This window comes from Platichthys flesus, chromosome 20 (genome assembly GCF_949316205.1).
Source record: "Platichthys flesus chromosome 20, fPlaFle2.1, whole genome shotgun sequence".
NCBI classification, from domain to species: domain Eukaryota; kingdom Metazoa; phylum Chordata; class Actinopteri; order Pleuronectiformes; family Pleuronectidae; genus Platichthys; species Platichthys flesus.
The window spans coordinates 15,977,624-15,999,886 of record NC_084964.1 but is presented as its reverse complement, the minus strand read 5'-3'; the positions used below and the strand labels follow the sequence as shown (position 1 = coordinate 15,999,886).

Sequence of the window (22,263 nt, the reverse complement as noted above, 5' to 3'; positions counted from 1 at the left end):
GGAGAGAGAGAGGAAAGAGGAGAGAGGTGGGAGGGGGGAGGAGAGAGGAGAGAGGAGAGAGGAGAGAGGAGAGAGGAGAGAGGAGAGAGGAGAGGAGGGAGGAGGGAGGAGGGAGGAGAGAGGAGGGAGGAGAGGGGAGAGGAGAGAGAGAGGAGAGAAGAGAGAGGAAAGAGGAAAGAGGAGAGAAGAGAGAAGAGAGAAGAGAGAAGAGAGAGGAGACAAGAGAGAGGAGAAAGGAGAGGGAAGAGAGAAGGGAGGCGAGATGAAAGAGGAGAGAGGAGAGAAGAGACAAGAGAGAAGGAGGAGACAAGAGAGAGGAGAGATGAAAGAGGAGAGAGGAGAGAAGAGACAAGAGAGAAGGAGGAGACAAGAGAGAGGAGAGAGGAAAGAGGAGAGAGGAAGCAAAGCAGCATACATACATGTGTAACCTCAGTGGCAGATTATTAAGCAATTTCATACTTTTACATGTTTCTTCTCATCTTGACCCCTTTACAGAATATATTTAAACGTAAAAACTCTTCTCCAACATTGACTTGAATAGTATTGTGGGTTTCCAGTGTTTAAACATTTCCACACTGTGGTTCCTGTACCTTTCCTTTGCTCTGTGTGGTGCTGTCAGTCTTCTTCATCCTCTTTGGGACTTCATCAACAGGCTGCTCCTCTTTGTCTGCCGGGCTCTTCCCCTCGGGCTTGTCGTCCAGGATGTTATCTGTGATACAGACACAACAACAAATTCAGTTTGATAGAAGAGGGGGGAGGTTGTTGTTTTCTGAGGGCACACACGTTATTGTTATGTTATTGTTATGTTGATTAATCGAGTATTGAAAACAAAACAGCTGAAGATGCCACACAAACTAATTTAACCGCACGATTGTGAACAGAAGGAAAAATATATTTATGTATTCATGTGCAATCATATTAAAACAAATGTCTCATAAATCTTACCCCTGCACACTATTTCCAACCCTTATTACATTTTTTAATTGGTGTTGCAGTTGCTCTCGATTTAATGTGAAGTCATTAGTGAGACGTATAGAAGCATCTGGGAAATGTTTCTTTTTCAAATATTATTTCAAGAGAGGAACCGGGTTTCTCTTGTTACTTTAATGAGGTCAAAGGTCGAGCGCAGCTTAAAGGGATGTTTGCATGTCGAGTTTAGTGTTCGGCTCAATTATATTATAAAGTTGCAGGAAACATTTTAGTGTGTTTGTTAGAATAGTTCTCAACTGCTTAACTACAATCTATGAGAAGACTTTTATTTTGTAACCCCAGCCCACCTCGATCTGATTTGCTCTGAAATGGAAGGAAATCTTTGCGCACGTGGGAACAATCAGAGATTAATTATAACGGAATGAGCATCAGCAGTGATCCGGTTCATCCCCGACTTTACTCACAGAGCTCGTGATCACGTTCCTGCAAAACAAAATCCCGTCTATTAACTATAAACAGGAGCGAGAAGTAGGGAGTTCTGTCCTCTTGCCTCCAGTCCTCCTACACATCCACTGCTGCCAAAACCACAAACAGCAACACATCAACTTTTCTTCTATTCATACACACAACTTTGTTTGAATCCTGACGTGTGGAATCTCTTCCTTAGAAAAGGGTTTAACAGCAGAGATGACCCCGGCTGTCGGGGCTGCAGACAGTAGCCAGAGGAGCTGGAGCCGACTGGAGGCGGACGAGGGACGGACGCCCGGCAAGTTTAGAAGTCAAGTGTTTGTGGAGGGTGGAGAACGGCGAGGTGGAGACAGTCAGGGAGCAGGATGTCTTGATGTCTGACTGGTTGGTTAATGTTTGACTGAAGGAGCGTTTGCTCATGGGCAGCTGCAGCAGCAGCAGCAGGAGCAGGCTATGAGTTTGAGATGTTTCTAAAGGTCCATGACCGGTAAGGTATTCTGACAGGGGGACAGGCAGAGGGATGAGGAGGGAGCGGGGCTGGGACCGGGACAGGGTAGTTTCCCCCCCGATGTGTTTTTTAGCATGGGGGCAGCGCAGGGCCTGAGAAACCAGATGGCTTTGTTTTGCTTCCCTGATGGGCCCGGTCAGCCACCAGCGAGGTCACAGACAACTACAGTACGGAGGGGGGGGTGAAGGGAGGGAGGGAGGTGAGGCGTTTGTGGGAGACAGAGAGAACAGGCGCACATTGTGTTGTGACTGGAATGTTTGAAATGTGTCGCATCTTTTGTGTAGTTTTAAAGGTCAATCAATATAGTGTAGAGGTGGATACAGAACCCTTCTCTGTGAACCTGGTTCTACTCCTCGTTTAGTTTTGACTGAACTTTTAAGAACCAGTTTCGATTTCCTCAGGCAAGAGCCGCGTCATTACGTCACTGTCACTGTTTACTTCTCTGGTTTCCAGGCACAACATCAACAATGGCCGACCACAGCGTCTCTATTGAAGTTCTGCTCCTGTTCTGAAAACCTCCACTGGCGATCAAACATGACAGATTCAAACCATTTGTACCGATCGTTTCAGTTTCTTCAGATCCTCTCCTGCTGCTGCCATCTCTCTCTGTACATAGAGAGAGATGGATCGGCTGTCACAACAAGAAGAAATGCTTCGAGATAATGCTGCTGGGCCCAGAACGGCACTTAAACCGCCTCGGTGGAAAAAAGGTTACAGATTTCTCCCCCCCCCCCCCCCCCAGCCCCATGACTGAGCACTGATGAATCCAGAGCAACGGAAGGAATCGAGTCCCAACACAACCAGATAAACACGGAGACAAAACACAAGCGCACATCGCAGTAGCTACATAAAAACAACACTCTGGTTACACTGTCAGTTCGATGTGAGGCGATTTGATTTCACAAAGTACGATGGATCACTTCCACAGACACACACGCCACAAGAGGAGCTGCTGCAGCGAGGCAGGAGGAGGTCGGGTTGCTTATCGCACGGCTGCGGTTACGTAAAGGCGATAAAGCTTGTGCACATCATAACAAACACTCCCCGTGTCTCTGACTTTCCATTGTTAGCAATCCAGCAGTGATAAATATGATGGATTGGCCCCCATAAGCCATTATGAATTAAAGTGATAACAGAGGAGAACTTCTCTTTTGTTAAAATGTCTGAAGAACACACATGGTTGTGTTTATTTGACTAAATACAGGACTAAGCATATTGATCAAATGAGGTTTTTATTTTTAAGATTTGCAGCCGTCATATTTTAAATACCATCAAACAACACAACCTCCTCAACATTTTCTTTTTGCTATCAAGTGGATTAAATTGTCTTATTTAAGGTTTTTATCGTTTTCTGCATAGTAAACGATTTGTAATAGTTCAGTCTTGATAGCACACAGCACCTGAGTCTGTCCATTCACACAGCAGGGAGCCAGCAGCTCACACAGGTACAGACAAGAGACAGCTCACAGCAGCGATGTAGATCAGTAGCAAACATCCACACACCAGTGTTTCCTCTTTAATTATCCTGCAGCGGTAGAAAACTACAGCAAAGGGACAGTAATACACTTTCAAAAATCCCAAAGTCAATGTTAAGTAATCATAATACACTATAGATCATATAATCAGTTGACCAACTACTACCACTGCAAAACAATATTAGAGGGAAACACTGGTACTGGGGGAAGCGCATCCGAGCTGTGCATTTACCTTCCAGGCCATAGGAGGCAGTAGAGGCTGTGAGGACATCAGCTAAGTGGGATCGGATTAAAGGGGGAAAGATAAAATAGGAAAAGGAAGGGAGTGAAAACATGAACTGAGACTTGTGTTGGAAAAAAAAGAAAAAAGAGAAACAATCAAAACTAGCAGAAGATGAATCAACATAAGAGGTTACATGTGATCGATGTGGTTCTTGACCCGTTTGTTGATTATGAGCTAAAACAAAAAATGTGGCGCTATTAGAAATCCAGTTACCTTCATCCTTACCATCTGATAGGGACTCGTAGTCGTAGTCGTACTCGTCTTCTTCCTCTTCCTCCTCCTCGTTGGCGTGGCTACCAGGGGATGTGACCCCCGGGGACCCGTTGCTGGCCTGGGCCTGCATGTGGGCGAGCTGGTGAGCCTGAGGAAAGGCAAGATGTTTGAGATAAACTAATATTCACAAAGATCTATTGATTACCTGGAAATATGCAGTGTCTTATCTGCTGAGTGTCTATAGAGTGTGTGTGTGTGTGTGTGTGCTGAAGTAACAAAATAATGTGATGAGGTTTAGATTTGAGCTCGTTAACATCCATAATTAATGAGTGACAGCACTCTGACGAACGTACTAATACTCTATGTACTCGTGCATCCTGAAAGCACCATTACAGGACCTCAGATATGAATTATGCACAAGTTCATATATTTGTGTGGGTGGACCACAGACTGTACGTAAAGATGGACGACATAATGGCTCCCAAAAGTGAAGCCAAAGCACCTTGATCGCTCCCCTGGTGGCTGGCTGCGGTATAGGTCATAAATCTTGCCCCTCCGTGTTAGTGGATGGGACATGGAGCAAAAATAATAAGTCAAAAAAAAAACTTCTCAAAGTTTTTGACATTTTATGGAGTTCTTATTTGTTCAAATGTTCCTGTAAGTTTGGCTTTGATAAGATATTTGATGCTTTCCTGGCAGTGGGAGAACGTGTAGCAGCCCCTTCCATCTTTATTTACAGTCTACAGTGTGTGCATGCGTGGAAACAACTATCTCTCCTCTCTTCACCTTCTGTTTGAGGATGTCCACCGGGGCCTGGTGGGCTTTCAGCTTCTTGTTCTTCAGGAGGATCCTCCCCCGCAGCTGCAGCGGCGACGGCAGGTGAGGGTCGTCGCTGAAGTCGCTCTCGAAGAGGAAGCGCGTCACCAGACGTTCCCCGAACACCGTCTGGTTCCACGACAAGTAGAACAAAATGAAAGTGCTTTTTATCAGCAGAAAAATACATTAAAAAAAGAAATAAACAAGCCCTCGGTTGACATAAGCTGCCCGCAGGCATCAAGCTGTCTGAGCATGAAAGACTTGTCTTTATCAAGCCACTCAGAAGCCGGTCTCCAGGGAGGACGGGTGAAATGCTGGGAAGTTTTCTTAGATGAAAGCACCATGATATTCTGTGATGTATCTGCCCGGTGCCCAGATATGTGTTGAGTACACAATTCAAAAGAGAAGTTGTTGGAGGCTTTAAGATAAAAAAAGAAAGAAAGCGAGCGTCTGACTGGACGTCTGCCAGCGGCAATGCCCGGAGCAGCTGAGAAAAGAAACGAGAACATAAACGTAGATCTACTCTCGCTCAAGAAGACTGAAGCATCTTCCTGGTTTCATTTGTGCAGATTTAGTGTTAAAATGCTTAAGAGGCAATTTTCGTCTTTATCTCATTAGTGGCTGTAGGTGTGAATGTGAACATGGATGGTTGGTTTTCTCTGAACAGCTGTTTTTAGACTTAAGGGATAGCTCATCAGAAAATGAAAAAGCTCTTTAATCTCAAGGGTTTTCCATCTTCGTCTTCTACGTGTCCGGCTCCTCTTTTCAACCCTGAGATCTTTGTTTTCTTCCAGGTTTGTGTCCATCATGTTTTAGAATCATCTGACTTGGACAGTTGCGTTCTTACACTTCTTCATAAGGGTTATGCATGATATATCGATGGGTGAATGGAAACATACCTTGAAGATCTCCGCCATCTTGCGTTGTTGAGGGAGCGAGCAGTGGTTCTCGATGGACAGGACGACCGGCATGTCCGAGATGACAAACGCAGCCCGGTTGATGGCTTCCACCACATCCTGGAGGAGCAAGGGAGAGATTTTAATCTAGAAATTCTGATGAAACAAAACTAAAGAGGTTTATTTTTTGGTACAGCTTTAAATGTAACACGGGCACCGGTCCGACACCTTCCTGAATTCAATTATTCATATGCATCTTCTGACCTTGAAGGGTATTTTAGTGGTGAGTGTGTGTCCGTGGTAAATAACCGGCATGCCGTCATCTCCATCCCAGCAGTCCAACTCAACGCTCCTGCAGCCTTGCAGCAGCACCTGAGGGAACAACACACACACACACACAACTTGAGATAAACGCTAAAAAACTTAATTTATGAATATCATAATATCTCTAAACCCTCTGGGTACAAACACAGAAGGTGATCGTCTGACTCACCTGACTGTACAGCTCCACAGAGGACTCCCCCTTCAGCTGGTGACCCGTCAGGTACGTGTTGTGAGACGACTCGATGTAGTAGTAGGACAGAGGATACTGCAGCTCCTCCGGGTTCATTTGAGATTCCTCATTACGAGACGCAAAGTTGTCCTTGTCCATCAGGTATCTGGGAGGGACAGAGAACAACATGAGCTTAGATTACAATACAAGATGCAGTTGATTTAAGATCTTTATCAACGTGTTGTACTACAGAAGTTTGTAAATTTAAAAGAAGCCTTAATTTGCCACTTATTCCTTATTCTGTATTTTTGTTCAGCGCGGATTTTAATATGCAATGTATTTTCAAATATTGAAATTGTTCCTCTACCTTGCAAAACCTTCAAATGACATCCAGCCCATTTGCCTCATGCTTGACGAGGGCTCAAACTTCTGCAGGAGAAAAGCAACAAAAAAAGAATCATTAGTTCATCACCAGCTCTTCATCCATTTCAGGTTAATACGATGTGACATCGGCCCCTTCCCCCCCTCCAGGCTCTGCTCTCTACCTGTATAATGCTGAGGATCTCGTCGTAGCTCAGGTGATCTCTCTGACAGTTGACTAAAAAGTCATTGAGCTGGGGGATAGCCAATCCCAGTACACCCAGTGAGGCGTTCTCCACGCCCGTCCCATTGGTCACGATGCTGGCTGCCGCGATGGCGTCCGAGATCTGCTTCTGGTTGTCCGACATCTGCTGCCTCGTCCGGATGAACAGGCCGAGATCCGAGCCGTTGCGGGTCAGTAAGTCTGGAGAGGAGGGGAGGAGAGATTTGGGTGAGACCGGGAAGGAGGAACCGAAGATTAATATTTTATTACAGATTTTTTTTGTCTGATACCGAGGTCCGGCTGCAGCCCAGTGTCTCTGTCGTCTATCCTGAGGTTGGTGTAGAGAGGAGCGGACTCTGGACTCGATCGACTGCAGGGGACAGCGAAGGTGTCAAACAGCTCCTTCAGGTCCTTCCTGCTCCGGATACTGTGCAGGGAGATGATTCACAGGGTTTAAGTACTAGCCACAAATACAAATATACTGAATTATTGATATTTAGATTTGGAGTCATTTCTTTAGTTTGCAAGAATTAAAACGTATTTCTTGTCTCTTTTTCAAGGCACAAAGGTCGTTCTTCTCTTGCAGTTTGAGATTCATGTGTTTGATTCATTATGAACACTTCATGAACTCCGTCTGTCGTCTTTACGGTCTGAAGGTTTTTGAGACGTTGTCATGTTGAGTGTGGAATCTAAAAAAAACAAACGTCTGGGCTGCCGATGAGCAAATAGTCCACATTCTAAAAATGTAGGAGTACTGGTATGAGAACAATCTCCTTTCTTATCAAAGCAAAACACTGTTTCCTTTGATTTGACATGGAAAAATATTACAGAAGTTAAATAACATACAGAGAAGAATATTTGAAAAATAATCCTGGACGTTATCAACTTGAGAAACATCTGATGAATTTGTTTGATCTCGTCGTCTTTTGAGATCTTTTGATAAAACAATTATATCGGAGGGAGTGAAATGGGAAAAATGCTGAAATGATCAGGACCTATATCAACGCTTCGGGCCATGACTAAATATATTAGAAATTACATGTAACCAGAAAAGTGTGGCTCGATAACACAGAGACGTCGAAGAATCAAAACGTGATGTGTTATCATATATTTTTGGTTGTGTACCTGAATGATTTGAAGAGCTCAACAAACTCGATGAAGCTCATGGTGCTGTCAGAAATCATGAGGTTCTGGAAGCCTCTGAAACAGCCTTTTCCTCGGCCGTGCCACGACCGGCTGCTCCACGTCCTACAGCCCACACAGAGAAGAAAAACAATGGATGAACCCGAAACTGAATGCCTGTGGGGTCCAAGTATCACACTCCCTGTCTTCGTATCCACGGTACATACCCTGGCTGCGACTTGACGGTTCCTGAAAGGACCGGAGAGGATTGTGGACGGGACGGGTTGGACCCCGCCATGCTGGAGGAAGAGGACGAGGACGAGGAAGAGGCAAGCAATCCCGGGCTCTTATTGGATGAGAGGGAGAAGGGTCCAGGGAAGTTGTCGTCTATGGACAGAAAACAGAAAATTATAGGAAACGATGTCATGCAAAGATGGTTAAGCTCTTTAATTAGGATTTGTTTTTAGCTTTTTTTTGTTAGTTTCGTAGTAATTCATTTATTCGATTTATTCAGTATTTCATTGGTTCCTGAAAGTGTCACCTGGATCCTCTTGGTCGATGCTGTCGGACTCCAGCCCGTTCCGGTACAGTCCATCCTTGCAGCTCCGCGTTTTCCTGGAAACCATCTCGTCATCTGTGGCATCCCCACTGTCTCCCTGTGTTCGGTTAAAAACATTGAACCACTAAATCCTTTTCTCTGTATGAGTTTCTAGACTTGACATGACGTGTAAACTCAACCCTTCATGTACCGACCCTGACGAGGACCTTCTTCTTCTTCTTGGCCTTCTCGTTCATGCAGAGCGGGCTGTTTTTCTGGGCTCCAGCTTTCTCCGCTCCACCGGTGCTCATGTTCCACCTGCGGCCCCCGAACAGCTCGATGGCCTGGGCCAGCGTGGGGCCCTCGTACCGGCCCTCCTCCTGACAGAGACAAGAATGAAAGCAAACAGAAAGATTGATTCTTTCTTCAGGCCCTTGAGGAATATCAGGGTCAAATCCAAAAGAACAAAATGAATTGAAAAATGGCCAAAAAGGGGGGGACACTGACCTTGATTTGAAAATGTTTATCAGGATTATTGTGTTGAAGAGCAATAATGAAACAAAAGGAAAAAGCTGACAGGCACCACCCAGGCTGTATTTACCTGATACAGACTGATATATTGCCTCCGCAGCCACTGCAGCCGCTGGTCGGGAAACTTCTTCAACTTCCTGGTTGCGTTCACCAGCTCCGACAGGCCCTTGTGCAGCACCTGGGCCGTGTGATTGGGGGCCACAAAGTGCAGGAGCCTATTTCCAGTGGTCAAGAGATTCATGAAAGTATTGATTGAAGGTAATTCCTGATTTTCGGAACAGTTTATCGTTTAATTGATGCACTACAGTTCAATCTACTGGATTTGAGAACACGCCACGAACCTGTTGTCAGTGGTGCTGAGGCCGTAGAGGAGGCTGAGGCCGTTCTCCTCCACCGTCATGTGACTCAGCTTGTTCTGCAAACACACGGCGTGGACGTCCACGCCCTGGTGACCCAGAAACACCGCCTGCACATTCAAAGGAACACATTGTTACATGAGCCGTCTCACCTATGAGGGTTAAATGCTGCTGAAACAAAAGTATTTACTAATCTTTCAGGATAAAGCAGTATTCTTACAAAGAGGTTTCTTTTCCTCTAGATCCTGATTTTTAGATTCACAAATAAAGTACAATATTAAAGAAAGTCAAAACAAATTCCTCAATCAGCCCTATAAATCCGATGGGCTCATTCCTGACCCCTCCTTCCACCTGGTTTCTTTGTAATCCCTCCAGTAGTCTTTGTGAAATGAAAACTAACAGGCAAACAAATCAATGCAGATGAAAACATAACTTCCTTACAGGTACAATTGTTTAGACTAGATTTGAGGATGAGGGTCACAGGTTTGAGAGTTAAGATGAAGACTTTTGCAGCCGACATGTACAAACCTTCACCACTCCCAGGTCCAGCAGACCTTCAGCCAGTCCGGCCACCACCGTCTGTCCTAATCCCAGCGGCTGCTCCGGAGGGGGGGCTCCTCCGCTCTGAGGGTTACCTGCCGAGAGTCAACATGTTCATGACGTGTTCCAAATGTAGTGAAGGCACAAATATATCTGTGTCTATCTGATTGTGAGCTTGTTACAAGTAGAATGCCTTTCTTGGTTAACATATCAAAAACATCTTTACAGCCAGGAGGCCAGTTGTTCCATTTGTTTAAAGAGTAATAATGAGAGAGGACATGGGGCTCGTCTATCTGTGATACAAACATCTCAACAACAGACAGTAATTGACTCAGTGGCAGAATAAATAACAAGTGTTTTTAAACTGCTGTAGCTGAGAGGAGATGATTGTGTCTTTTGAATCACACGGAGTTGGCTGTGATGAATGTGTCATATCTTACCCCAGGTGAGAGTTGTGTTGTCAGGCTGCAGGCGCAGCAGACAGCGGGCGCTGAGGTGGCTGTCCTGGTCGTAGTGGATGACTGTGGCCCCCTGCAGCAGGAACTGCTGGACGTCTGGTTGTAGCGACAAGACGTACCTATAGGAGAGGTGAAGAAAAATAGTGTGAAGTGTCTGTGGTGTGTGTGTGTGTGTGTGTGTACGTGTGTGTGTGTGTGTGTGTGTGTGTTTGTGTGTTTCGTACCAGGGAATGAGCTCGGTGCCGTGGCTGAAAGCTCGGTGCGTCTCCTCGGTTCCCTGGAACTCCACCTCCTTCCCCACTGGCTCAGACGACAGGTCGCCATCTGAGTCGGACAAGTCCCCGACCATGAATCTGAAAATGGACAGAAGTTGGTTTTGATTTGAGGTTGGTTGGGGAAAAAAGCCCAAAATAAAAAGAGGAAAATTAAGTGTCTATGTTTTTTCTGGGAAGCAGTTTTTTGGAAAATGCATTGAGGTCTACTCCAAACCAGAAAACGACCTGCATCTACAGTATAAAGATAAACAGCATCATGCATTTCTTTTCACATTTGCACATTGTTCGACTTCTAGACACGTTTCTACCCAAACTGCAACTGAAAGCATGTCTGGGTGAAGTTTATGGAGGACCATACATGACATAAGTAAAAATAAATAAATAAATAAATGTATAAATAAATACAGAAATAAATAAATAAATAAAAATGGAAATAAATAAATAAATACAGAAATAAATAAATAAATATGTTAATACCAAAAGAAATGTCAAAAGAAATGTCTTAAATATATTTTAACATTTATTTTTTCCCTGATACATTTCCTTTGCATTTGCAGTGTCCTTATGCTAATGACAAAGGCGGGCCTAACCGCAGTCTCATGCAGGATTGGTCACAGGAGTGTAATGATCCAGCCCTACTACTTCTGCCTTTCAATGCTGGTGTCCAGTAGCTGTTTGGGACGTTGAGCCAGTTCACACTTAAAATGAACTAGTTCAAGTTCAGAGGGTTAGTTAAGGTTATTTTTTATTGGGATGATTTAGCTGTCAGTAGTCCTGACTGTGAGCGTCACGTCTCGTGTTGTAATGAGCACAAGGAGCGAGCCGAGAGGAGGAGGAAACAGAAACTCCAGCTCGGTACAAACCACCTGCAGCTTCTGCTCTGATCATGAAGCCGCTGATCTCTGAGCAGATGTGACCAGAGAAGCTCTGTGTTTTAATCAAGTCTCAGTCACTGCCCGTGTCTCTGAGCGATTGTGTGGCGGAGCGCAGGGGCTGTGTGTGTGTGTGTGTGTGTGTAGCTCAGTTGACCAATCCTGCTCGAGACTGAGGTTAGGCCCGCCTTTCTCATTAGCATAAGGACACTGAAATCGAAAAATAAGTTGGAATAAATGTGGAAATAAATAAATAAATATGGAAATAAATGCAGAATTAAATAAATCAATGTCTTAAACTTATTTCCACATTTATTTATTTATTTCCACTTTTATTGCAACTTTTATTTATTTCCACATTTATTTATTTCCACATTTCAGTGTCCTTATGCTAATGAGAAAGGCGGGCCTAACCTCAGTCTCGAGCAGGATTGGTCAACTGAGCTACACACACACAGCCCCTGCGCTCCGCCACACACTCGCTCAGAGACACGGGCAGTGACTGAGACTTGAGCACTTGAGCCAGTTAGTGACTCTGTGGAACAGTGGAAACAGTGAAAACATAGAGTTTCTCTGGTCACATCTGCTCAGAGATCAGCGGCTTCATGATCACAGCAGAGGCGGCAGGTGGTTTGTACCGAGCTGGAGTTTCTGTTTCCTCCTCCTCCTCTCGGCTCGCTCATTGTGCTCAGTACAACACGAGACGTGACGCACACAGTCAGGACTACTGACAGCTAAATCATCCCAATAAAAAATAACCTTAACTAACCCTCTGAACTTGAACTAGTTCATTTTAAGTGTGAACTGGCTCAACGCTGCAAACAGCTACTGGACACCAGCATTGAAAGGCAGAAGTAGTAGGGCTGGATCATTACACTCCTGTGACCAATACTGCATGAGACTGCGGTTAGGCCCGCCTTTCTCATTAGCATAAGGACACTGCAAATGCAAAGGAAATGTATCAGGGAAAAAATAAATGTTAAAATATATTTAAGACATTTCTTTTGACATTTCTTTTGGTATTGACATATTTATTTATTTATTTCTGTATTTATTTATTTATTTCCATTTTTATTTATTCATTTATTTATTTATTTCTGTATTTATTTATACATTTATTTATTTATTTATTTTTACTTATGTCATGTATGGTCCTCCATAGAAGTTGGCCGACAATGCTCAAACTCCTGAAACTCTGAGAATCACTTACAAGACACGGTTTGATTCTTGCAGCGTCCTAACCGAGTGGGAACTACAGAGCGGGAGAGTGGGACAGAGAAGGAGGAGAGGAGGGGTGAGAAGAAAACAAAAAACGTGGACAGGAGATTTGACATCAGGGTTCAGAAGTGCAAAAAGAAAAGTAGAAACAAGGAGGATGCCTCTGGGAGAGATGACAGGAACACTGGAAAAGAACTGGTAAACCTCTCTGAGTAAGAAAGATGATATTTATCTCTATCCGAGTGCCGGCGGATGAGCCGGACTCAAGTAGTGCTATCCTGCGCTCTAGGACTAAACCATCACTCTGAATCACAGAGAACCGTCTCAAAAACAAAGAGAAGACAGTCCAGGTTTCCTTAACACGGTCAACACAGCACAAGGTTGAAATCAAATCAGCTTTCTATCAAGTCGCCGGTGAAGTGAGAAGCAGCAGAGCTCTGCACCATCCGGCCCGACAGGAAACAAACCTGTTATCTCTGCTCTGCCGGACACAGGAGTTCAAGTGAAGATCAGTTCATCTGCTAACAACCTGTTCACACGCTCCAGGCTTCAGAGAGTGACATGTTTCTTTATTGTAACAATTATTTAAGTTATAATTAAATGTTATGATGCTCAGAACTTGATAAGCAAAGGAACGAGCATCCAGTTTATCTCTGCTGTTTCCTTTCAATGTACTGTGCAGACTTTATTGTTAATATGTATTATACTGTTTGATGAAGACACATTTCTTCATATTTGTGCCATTAAATAAGCAACTTTTACTAATTGGGCTCGGCTAACAGAGTCACAGTTTGTCAAGTGATGCTGTGCTGTTGAAATAACTTGTGTGTGACTGTGAATCCAAAGAAGGAGAGAATGAACACTGACTGGTTGTGGCACCGGTCCCTGAACGAGTTGCTCCTGGACGCAGGGGACGGGCCCGTGGACGAGGGACTGGTGGACGCCTCGTCGGGATCCTCGGCTTCCAGACTGCGATTACAAGATCTGGAGGGAGCAGCGGAGGGTTGGGTCAGAAGGACGTTTGAAGAAGACGCCTTTACGTGACATGTTTCGAAGGGGAGGGGGGGGCTGAACCTGATGATCTGCAGGATGTTGCTGACGGTAGCTTCCTTCTCTGGGACGTGCAGACCGTTGGGACCGGACCGGGACATGAAGTTGTGCTGGCCGCTGTAGTCGGACACAAACTAGAGAGAGAGAGAGAGAAGTGGAAATGTCTGATTCTCACAGCCTGGATCAGATCTATAGAGATGTGTGTGTGTGAACCTGCAGGTGTGTTACCTCTATAGCGCCCTCTGTCTTGTCTGCAGGTGGTTTAAGGCTGATGATGCTTGCTGTCCCGTCTAACGCGTCACTCAGCTCCTTCAGGAAAACCCCACAGAATGGGACAACCTACAGGACAGGACACAGACATGCTTTTAACACGAGGACTGTCTTGTTTGTTGTTCCTCCAGGGGTCAGGAACAAACATAGTTAATGAAACTAACGCAAACTCGAGGATGAACATGACCCCACCTTGCACCCTGGGATATTCAGAGCTCTGGTCACAACCTTCTTGTACTCAGACGAGGACTCGTGCTGGGCCATGGCGTCCTTCAAGCTCCTCATGGTGTCGATGTCTGACTGGTCCATGAACTGCCACATCTTCAGCACCTTACGGGACCTGGCAGACAAAGAGACCGTCAGCCGGCTGCATGCGTGTGTGTGAGAGAACCCGCGTGTTGTCTGCGTGTTCCTTAACAACCTGAGTCCTGCCAGGAACTCCATGACGCCGTTGTAGTTCCCCATGTTCCAGCAGCACTTAGCGACGTGGACCAGGTAGGAGAAGACCTCCCTCTTCTCCTCCATGGACCCTGCAGTGAGGACGAGCCACGTCACCCAGGAGCTCACCTGTTGATACAGAGGTTGACACAGAGGTTAGATTCAGACTCAAACTGATGAACGAGTAGTGTCCCTCTGTGTTTGTTTCAGGATTACTCCAAAAACCACTCAACCGATTTCCATTCATCTTTATGAGAGGGTGCTGCATGACCCAAGGATGAATCCAAAGACGGTCTTGGATAATTATGCATAACAGAGACTTGCATCAAAATCATTTTCTGGACTATTAATTAATTAAAATGTTATAAACATAAAGAAATAAAAGATATACAAATGAGCCCCCCATAGGAATAAGATCCCATAAACCTTCAACTGTTCGCGAAAATGTGTTCATGGGAATCATCGGTGCTGCTACCAAACCACAGGATGACATGTAACTGTGTTAGTGTGTTTGTGTATACACAAACACACTAACACATATACTAACTTAGTGTGTTAGTATATAACACTGTGACTGTGAGTATCCAAACCAGAGGACACTGGTCCACAGCCCAGTGACGCTCAGCTGAGTCTCTGTTGTGTGTAGTCTTACTCCTGTCATCCCTTTGGAATACTGGTATGTCAACCGGTGTCTAAAGCGGTAACGTATGCACAGGAGCACGTCAGCTGGCCACACACATACACACATACACACACTCACAGACACACACACAAGTAAGAATGAGATCAGATATCGGCTGCACACTGCCTTTGCTCCGTCTGCCTTCAAGCACATGCAAAAGTCACACAGCAGATATTTATCATGGTCAGCTTCCTTTCACATTCTTTGTGATGTACATACACACATGCACCCACACATACACACAGACACACACAAACACACACAGAGTGACACACACACTCAAAATACAGGAAAAGATCAGATTGCAATCTGGCTGCTATTTGCTCTCTCTGCTGAATGTATTCTCACACACACACACACACACACACACCCACACACACACACACACACACACACACACACACACACACGCATACGCACAAGCACGCTTACACACACACACACACACACACACACACACACAGTGAATCAACCCCCTACAGGCGGTAAAACATCCCCCAGGGCCAGAGATCTATTACTGGGTTATGTAAGGATCTGTAAAGCCCACTGCAGACAGACTTCACAGGGACTAAGTAAAGACACACACACCCACACACACACACAAACATGCATACACAAATGCATGCAAAATTACACACACATACACACAATGTTATAAGGTACATAAGTTTCAGGATGTTTCTATTCTGACGATTTCCTTTATCTATTTATTTTGACATCTAAGTGGGTTATGACATAAGCAAGTACACAAAACCTACATAACACATGCAACCAAATCCCATGTTCACAGAATCCTGACCTTTTAACATTCACTAGGTATGAAGCCACAGAGACTCACATATCCACCTCAGGCACTTACATATACAATCGAAGGCCCAGTGTACACAGACAGCTCGAGATGTGAGCTCGTACAGACACAGGCTCCTGCTTCAGAATGTAATCTACAGCTTTTGATAAGATTTTATTGGTCGTACTAGAAAAAAAAGTGATGATTTTCAATAATAGTGTCACTGTTTGTTAGGTCTCATATTTCCCCCCGGTCCGATATGAGCGAACGCATGACAGTTAAGGCATTCCAGTGCGATAGGAGCTCAGTCAGAGGGTTTGGAAGATTACAGTGAAAATCAAATCCGACCTCAGACACTTAAACCGTTTCCTCTAAACTGGTGTAACTAACTGCTTAGTGTCTCTATTCCCTCAACCTGAGGAGCAGGAAAACTCAACTTCAGGTTGCACCAATCATCTTAACAAACGGATTGTGCAGTTGAGTGGAACCGGCGAAGGACAAGACATTAAAGTAAATAAATAATTAATGAAAAATATGAAGAAATGCATGATTAAAAAACCAATGGGATAAACTACTCCATCAAGTGTCCTGGTTACCACCTGCATAAAACCATGTGACGGCATCTAGCCTGTTGGCAGAAAAGTTAGCAATGACATGCAATTAAAATGTTTTTTAAACCTAAATCTTATATTTTATTTACAGATTTTATAAATGAGGGGTCTGAAATTCCTTTGGACTTGTCACTGTGCTCAGATCAGTTGCAGGGTGTCAGCTTCAGATAATCTCCCCCGCCCCCCCCGGAGCCAGAGAGGATGCAGGGTTTCACTTTCAGAGGCTCGCTCTCGATTCTACTGTATACGGCCTCTTATCTGCTCGACTCCCCTGCGCTGTGCTTGCCAGGATGTGCGTGCCTTGTGTAAAAATCTGCTATCAGTCCCTGGGAGCATTACGACATAATGCCCGGAGCCCTGTCAGCAGCCGAGTTGAATCACAATCGCCACGTAAATCGTTTCGGGGGGGAATCTGCAAAGTGGCATCTCGAGCGGGCACCTCTTGTGATGTGGCTGATAGCAAAAGTGTGGACTCGGTGTTGTGTGTGACAGGATATGAAGAGAGAGAGAGAGAGAGAGAGAGAGAGAGAGAGAGAGAGAGAGAGAGAGAGAGAGAGAGAGAGAGAGAGAGAGCAGCTAACAGAAGGGAAGAAAAAAACACACAACAATAAAAAAAGTGTCTTCAAAGAACGGCCTCACTTTCATCTGATGTGTTGTTATGTATCAGCTCGACAAAAATTCAAGCGCACACACACAGACACACACGCACACACACAGAACCGGAGCTGGGTACAACTTGATCCCCCCCCCTTTGATGTGTGTCTGTGCATCTGTCCGTCCGTCTGTCTCCAGCCGAGCTCGTGTTCTCAGTTGAACTACGAGGGGTCAGCTTCTCCTTGATACGTGAATTACACAACTGAGGTCGACAGAGAACTGTTACATACTCAACACATGAGCACATAGTGGTCCTGTCAAAGCTAAACGCTCCAGACGGACACAAAGGGGTCCAGCACCCCCCCCCCCCGTGATCCCTCAATCCCATACATGGCTTTAAAAAATGACTGGGATCAGAACCATTAGAGCAGGTTGGACTTGGATTAACAAAAACGCTGTCTGTCAAGCGCTAGGAAGGAAACAAGACACTAGAAGAGATACGGTAACATTACAATGACAGGGAAACAAGTCAAGCGTGTTCAATATAAAATATAAAAATGTATACTGTGTGAAAACCATATCTCTATGACAAAAAAAAGGTCCCATAGCCAGTGGTGATATCTTTAAATGTCTGGTTTTGTTTACACAACAGTCCAAAACACACAAGACTATAAGAAGGGGAAAAATTTCCATCTTAGAAGCTGGAATGGATGATTTTCTTTGTGCTAAAGTAATATTAATAGTAGATAAATCATCAAAATAGCGAAAGGGATTTATTGATTCATCATTCTGCTTGAATTATAGCTGGCAATTATGGTACATTATACCTAATTTACACCAAAAGAAACAGGTATACATGGTTTTTCTTCTGTTTTTCTTTTGGTTGTTGCACCTTGTTCCCAAGATGTAACAAACTGCTATTTACACACCGACAGCCGGTGGTTCAATGAGCTTCATAATGTCGGATAGGAACAGGTGCAGCGTCCTGACAGCCAAAATAAAGAAGAAGAGGAAAGTAGCTCCATCACCAAGATGTCATGTTTCCATCCCTGCCACTCACATCCGAACAACCTGTGACTACTGCAGAGTCACTTGAATCCTGATTGCATTGATTTCTACTACAGATAAAATCCAGATGTCGTTGTGTGTTAGTGAGTCTGAAGCCACATGAGGACTCCATCAGCGTCCTCACAGGCAGAATCCCCTCTGTCCCTGGTCTTTTGGCTCCATCGTGCCCATATATGGCTCTGATGCACATTTGGGGAACTCTTCCTCGTCCTCTCGCCGACTCAAATCAGAAGCAGCTGATTCGAAAGGCACGCAACTTAAAGGTGACATCACCGTTCTCCATCTCTCTCTCTCTTTGCCTCCTTCACTTTCTCACCAGCGCAGATTGTTTATTCTCAAAGTCACTCACCATAAAGACACGAGGCCCGGGAGGGTAACCTTAGCCAACTTGCACCACTGCGAGCATGTGTGTGTGTGTGTGTGTGTGTGTGTGTGTGTGTGTGTGTGTGTGTGTCAGTGAGCTGATAAATTGATATACGACTCGCACGGCAAATACAACAGCGTTAAGAAAAACACAATTACTTTTCAACCTTTCGCTTTCATGTCAAGTTGCAACACACACGCTTTGTACCTCTGATGATGTCATTAAGGGCACGAGGTATTGAAACCAGAGAAGCACTATATAAGTGCCCAACTGCAAATATACAATATGAAAGAGTCTATATCTGCAAAAGGCTGAGTATTAAAAATTCAAGGTATTTATTCCTCACCTCGTTGAATCGTGTCACCAGGTCCTCCACGGCGTTGCACCGCTGAGCACTCTGGGTAGGCATGGCGGGCGCGGACAGCGACGGCTTGAGGCTCGGGTGGCGTTTAGTTTGAGACTCGACACTGCCCAGGTCTCGGGTGAGGAAGCAGAGGTAGTCCAGGGGAAAGACCTGAGGTTCACCCACACACACACACACACACACACACACACACAAACACAAACACACAAACACACACACATACACAGTGCTGGGGGTGAGTAATTCTTCTTACACTGACGGGAGAAGATTAATGGCTAAATAAACTGGAATTACTAAAGTGTAAACAAACTCTACACATCATCCATTTCCAGAATCTAGAAAAACTTAATCATCAACCTCCTTAGAATAATAATAAACGGCAGGAGAACTTGATGAATGTGTATCTTTCCCCAAATAGTCAACAAAAGTTGTTTACTTATTCTAAATCAAACTGTGTGTTTCTGGAAATCATAAAATTCGTATTCTTTCCCCGACTCTTCAACCTCGGTGTGTATGATCTGAGATCCTCGTACCCGCTGGTAGAGCTGCTGCTCCTGCTCGGTGAGGAGACAGGCGATCTCCTCGGGGAACTGCACGACGTGCCGCAGCTCCGTCAGCTCCTTGCTGATCCCGCTGACGCTGGGAGGGAGAGAGCTGCTGCTGGTCATACTGGTGGCCAGCTGACGCTCTGCAACGGACAAAGACGAGAAGAGAGAGTGAATTCGACATCGGCATTGGACGGAAGGAGGAGGGATGAGTTGACCTCTTTGCACGTACAGAAAGACGGGGGGGGGGGATAAAGAGGGGAGCGGGGGAGTGGGAGGGAGGAGAAATTAGAAGTGAGACATTATCTGATGTTTTACTTCCACGGGAAACTTTAGGCCTCAATGAAACATGGAATCACTTTTTCAGGATGAGCCTGAATGTCACAAGTCTCCTGATCCATCAATCACCTGCACACCTCTCTCTCTCTTTCTCTCTCTCTGTCTCTCTCTCTCTCTCTCTCTCTCTCTCTCTCTTTGTCTCTCTCTCCCTCTCTCTCCGTCCTTTAAACCAGACAGAGGAAGCCTGCACACCTCGTCCCCTGCAAGTAAACAGCATTGATCACCTGCCAGTTCCTCTGTTTGGATTTCACTCAGGTCCATTAGTCTGTCTGTTTACACACACACACACACACACACACACACACACACACACACCCACTCACAAGCACACACACACACACTCAGGCAAGCCCTTCCTCATCCCTGCTAACAAAGGACTAATGGAGGGTGTCTACACCGGTGCTCGAGCTGCCAGGTAGACATACAGAACATTGTCGGGATGGATGCCACGTGAACCGACAGCCGGGACCCGACGCTGGAGCTTTTCCAGGAAACATGTGAGGGACCCTTTGAGGAATTCCACCTACATTTCCACTGCAGTGGCTCACACCTCCTATTTCAGTCACTGGGATTCGGTTTCTGGGCTGAACAAGCTGAGACTGTCGGGCCTGAGCTCTGCAGCACTGAGCAGCATCACAACGACTGAAGATAGATCAGCCAATCGTGAACACTATGATGCTGCATGTGTGTTAAGAAGTGAATTGTGATAGAGCAGTTAGTTACCATGTCTACAGTGTTATAAATGTGTGTTCACTGCTGTACAATAAATCCAAGGAGATGTACATCAAATAGAAATTCTAAAATCAAACAAACCTGCGACATCTGCACACGTACGACAATCGCACACCCACACACACACACATGCAGGTACACAATGACAGGTTGCCCTTGGTAATCCCTGAGATGTGCAACAGGTCGCCATGGCAACAGCAGTGACTGCTCTGCAGGGACAACACTTGCTTATTTACACAGTTTGATTTGTGTTATCCGGCCTCGCGGCTCCTGTAATGAAGTCACGGTGTGCTTGCGTGCACTGTGCGTGTGTGAGTGTTTGTGAGTGTGTGTGCATGCGGGTGTGAGACAGTCGGGGGGGGGGCAGGAAGAGCAAAAGAAGAGAGGAAGGGAGGTCAGAATAAACACAATACTTGGAAATGCTGAATTTCAGGACGAAGCATTTTTCATACAAGCACAAAATATAAATACAAGACGGAGAAACAGAGAGAAAAGTGAGAGCGGAGGAGAGAAGGGAGGGAGGGAAGGACGGAGATAAGACAGAGAGGACGGAAGGGACGAGAGGAACAAGTGGAAAGTTTGTAGTTTACACTCGGCAGCAGGTGAGACATCGATCACTTTAACAGAGACAGAATAATCCACTAATCTTTCTTAAATGTTCTGCAGAGAGACAGTTTCAGTCAAGGTCACATTAAATGAAACAGGAGACTTGAACGATTCAACAAATGAAAAATGTAATAAATAAATGAAACGTGTTTCCTAAACAACACAAATAAAGCTGCAGTCGGAAAAAATATTGAAAGCAACATATTGTCACCATGCAATTTAACACATGCACTCAGAAATAAAGGATGATAACTGCTGGAGAAAATGGAGGCAAATAATATATACCTGTGAGTTATGTTAAATGTTAAGCTTCAAACTCGGTGTCCTCATCTCTACCCCTGAACTGATTTGTACAAGCTTCCCTTTTGAAGTGGAAATGGAGACACCCTCAAATTAATCCGCATGAATTTCCTGATCATGCAGTGGACTCAGTCATTCATGTATTCATATTTTTCACACTGGGAGACACACACACGGGCAGACAAAGCTCAAACCAGCGCCTTAAGAGATTCTCAATTTGATTAAAACGCAAATGGGGAGAAAAGAGAAAAGCAACGTCCATCAAAAAGAACTCCGCTAAACGGCCAGTCGATTATACTTTACATTATATTACTCACACATCAAGTCAGTTGCCATCTCTCACTGTTTTGTGTCAGAAGAACAGTTAAAAAATATGATTTTAAAATTGTATTCATCAGCAACTCAGTAAGCTTTACAACGTGGGACTCACATCGTCCCCGACTTCATCCTGCAGAGCTTCACGCAAAATACACAACATCAACAGTGACAACGGAAATCTGATAAATAAACACGCAGGGTGATTACTGGAAGGATGAGATCTTGGATTGCAGTGATTGTGATAAGTGTATTTAATATAATCACACCCAACCTCACCTCACACCCCCCCCCGATCTGTTTCAGATTAAAAACACCGGTCTGAAACACATTGAACATGCAGCCCCCCCCGCTGCGCCACTGAGAGAACATGAACCTGGATTAATTGAGCGTGAGGTCCCTGTGGTTTCTTTATGCAAGGGTTTACTCATCTGTAATGCATGATGCTGAATACAAATATCCTGTGGTGTGTGTGTGTCTGTGTGCGTGTGTGTGTGTTTGTGTGTGTTTGTGTTCATGTCAGCATGTGTGTTTGGAGCAGATTGGCTGAACATCCTTTTTAAGCAGAGCCAGGAAACGGGTGTGTGCGTGTGCGTGTGTGCATGCATGTGTGTGTGTGTCTG

General features: G+C 44.9%; 1 protein-coding gene across 4 annotated transcripts in view; it reads right to left on the bottom strand.

Annotated features, from left to right (window-relative positions):
* plce1 (phospholipase C, epsilon 1) overlaps window positions 1–22,263 on the bottom strand; it is a 76,767-nt gene that overhangs the window by 12,731 nt on the left and 41,773 nt on the right. For 2 of the 4 annotated variants that reach the window (XM_062378482.1, XM_062378481.1), the window contains exons 8-34: window positions 19,337–19,491; window positions 18,786–18,953; window positions 14,317–14,462; window positions 14,088–14,235; window positions 13,854–13,964; window positions 13,650–13,759; window positions 13,443–13,559; window positions 12,568–12,609; window positions 10,435–10,563; window positions 10,193–10,329; window positions 9,741–9,847; window positions 9,198–9,322; window positions 8,927–9,071; window positions 8,541–8,705; window positions 8,329–8,443; window positions 8,015–8,174; window positions 7,791–7,913; window positions 6,956–7,092; window positions 6,628–6,866; window positions 6,450–6,511; window positions 6,083–6,248; window positions 5,854–5,961; window positions 5,593–5,709; window positions 4,664–4,822; window positions 3,890–4,025; window positions 3,614–3,655; window positions 591–709 (exon numbers count right to left, since the gene is read on the bottom strand). In XM_062378482.1, coding sequence (XP_062234466.1) covers window positions 591–709; window positions 3,614–3,655; window positions 3,890–4,025; window positions 4,664–4,822; window positions 5,593–5,709; window positions 5,854–5,961; window positions 6,083–6,248; window positions 6,450–6,511; window positions 6,628–6,866; window positions 6,956–7,092; window positions 7,791–7,913; window positions 8,015–8,174; window positions 8,329–8,443; window positions 8,541–8,705; window positions 8,927–9,071; window positions 9,198–9,322; window positions 9,741–9,847; window positions 10,193–10,329; window positions 10,435–10,563; window positions 12,568–12,609; window positions 13,443–13,559; window positions 13,650–13,759; window positions 13,854–13,964; window positions 14,088–14,235; window positions 14,317–14,462; window positions 18,786–18,953; window positions 19,337–19,491 — 3,488 coding nt within the window. The remainder of the gene's footprint in view (window positions 1–590; window positions 710–3,613; window positions 3,656–3,889; window positions 4,026–4,663; window positions 4,823–5,592; window positions 5,710–5,853; window positions 5,962–6,082; window positions 6,249–6,449; window positions 6,512–6,627; window positions 6,867–6,955; window positions 7,093–7,790; window positions 7,914–8,014; window positions 8,175–8,328; window positions 8,444–8,540; window positions 8,706–8,926; window positions 9,072–9,197; window positions 9,323–9,740; window positions 9,848–10,192; window positions 10,330–10,434; window positions 10,564–12,567; window positions 12,610–13,442; window positions 13,560–13,649; window positions 13,760–13,853; window positions 13,965–14,087; window positions 14,236–14,316; window positions 14,463–18,785; window positions 18,954–19,336; window positions 19,492–22,263) is intronic. The other 2 variants (XM_062378483.1, XM_062378484.1) reach the window with 2 other exon arrangements.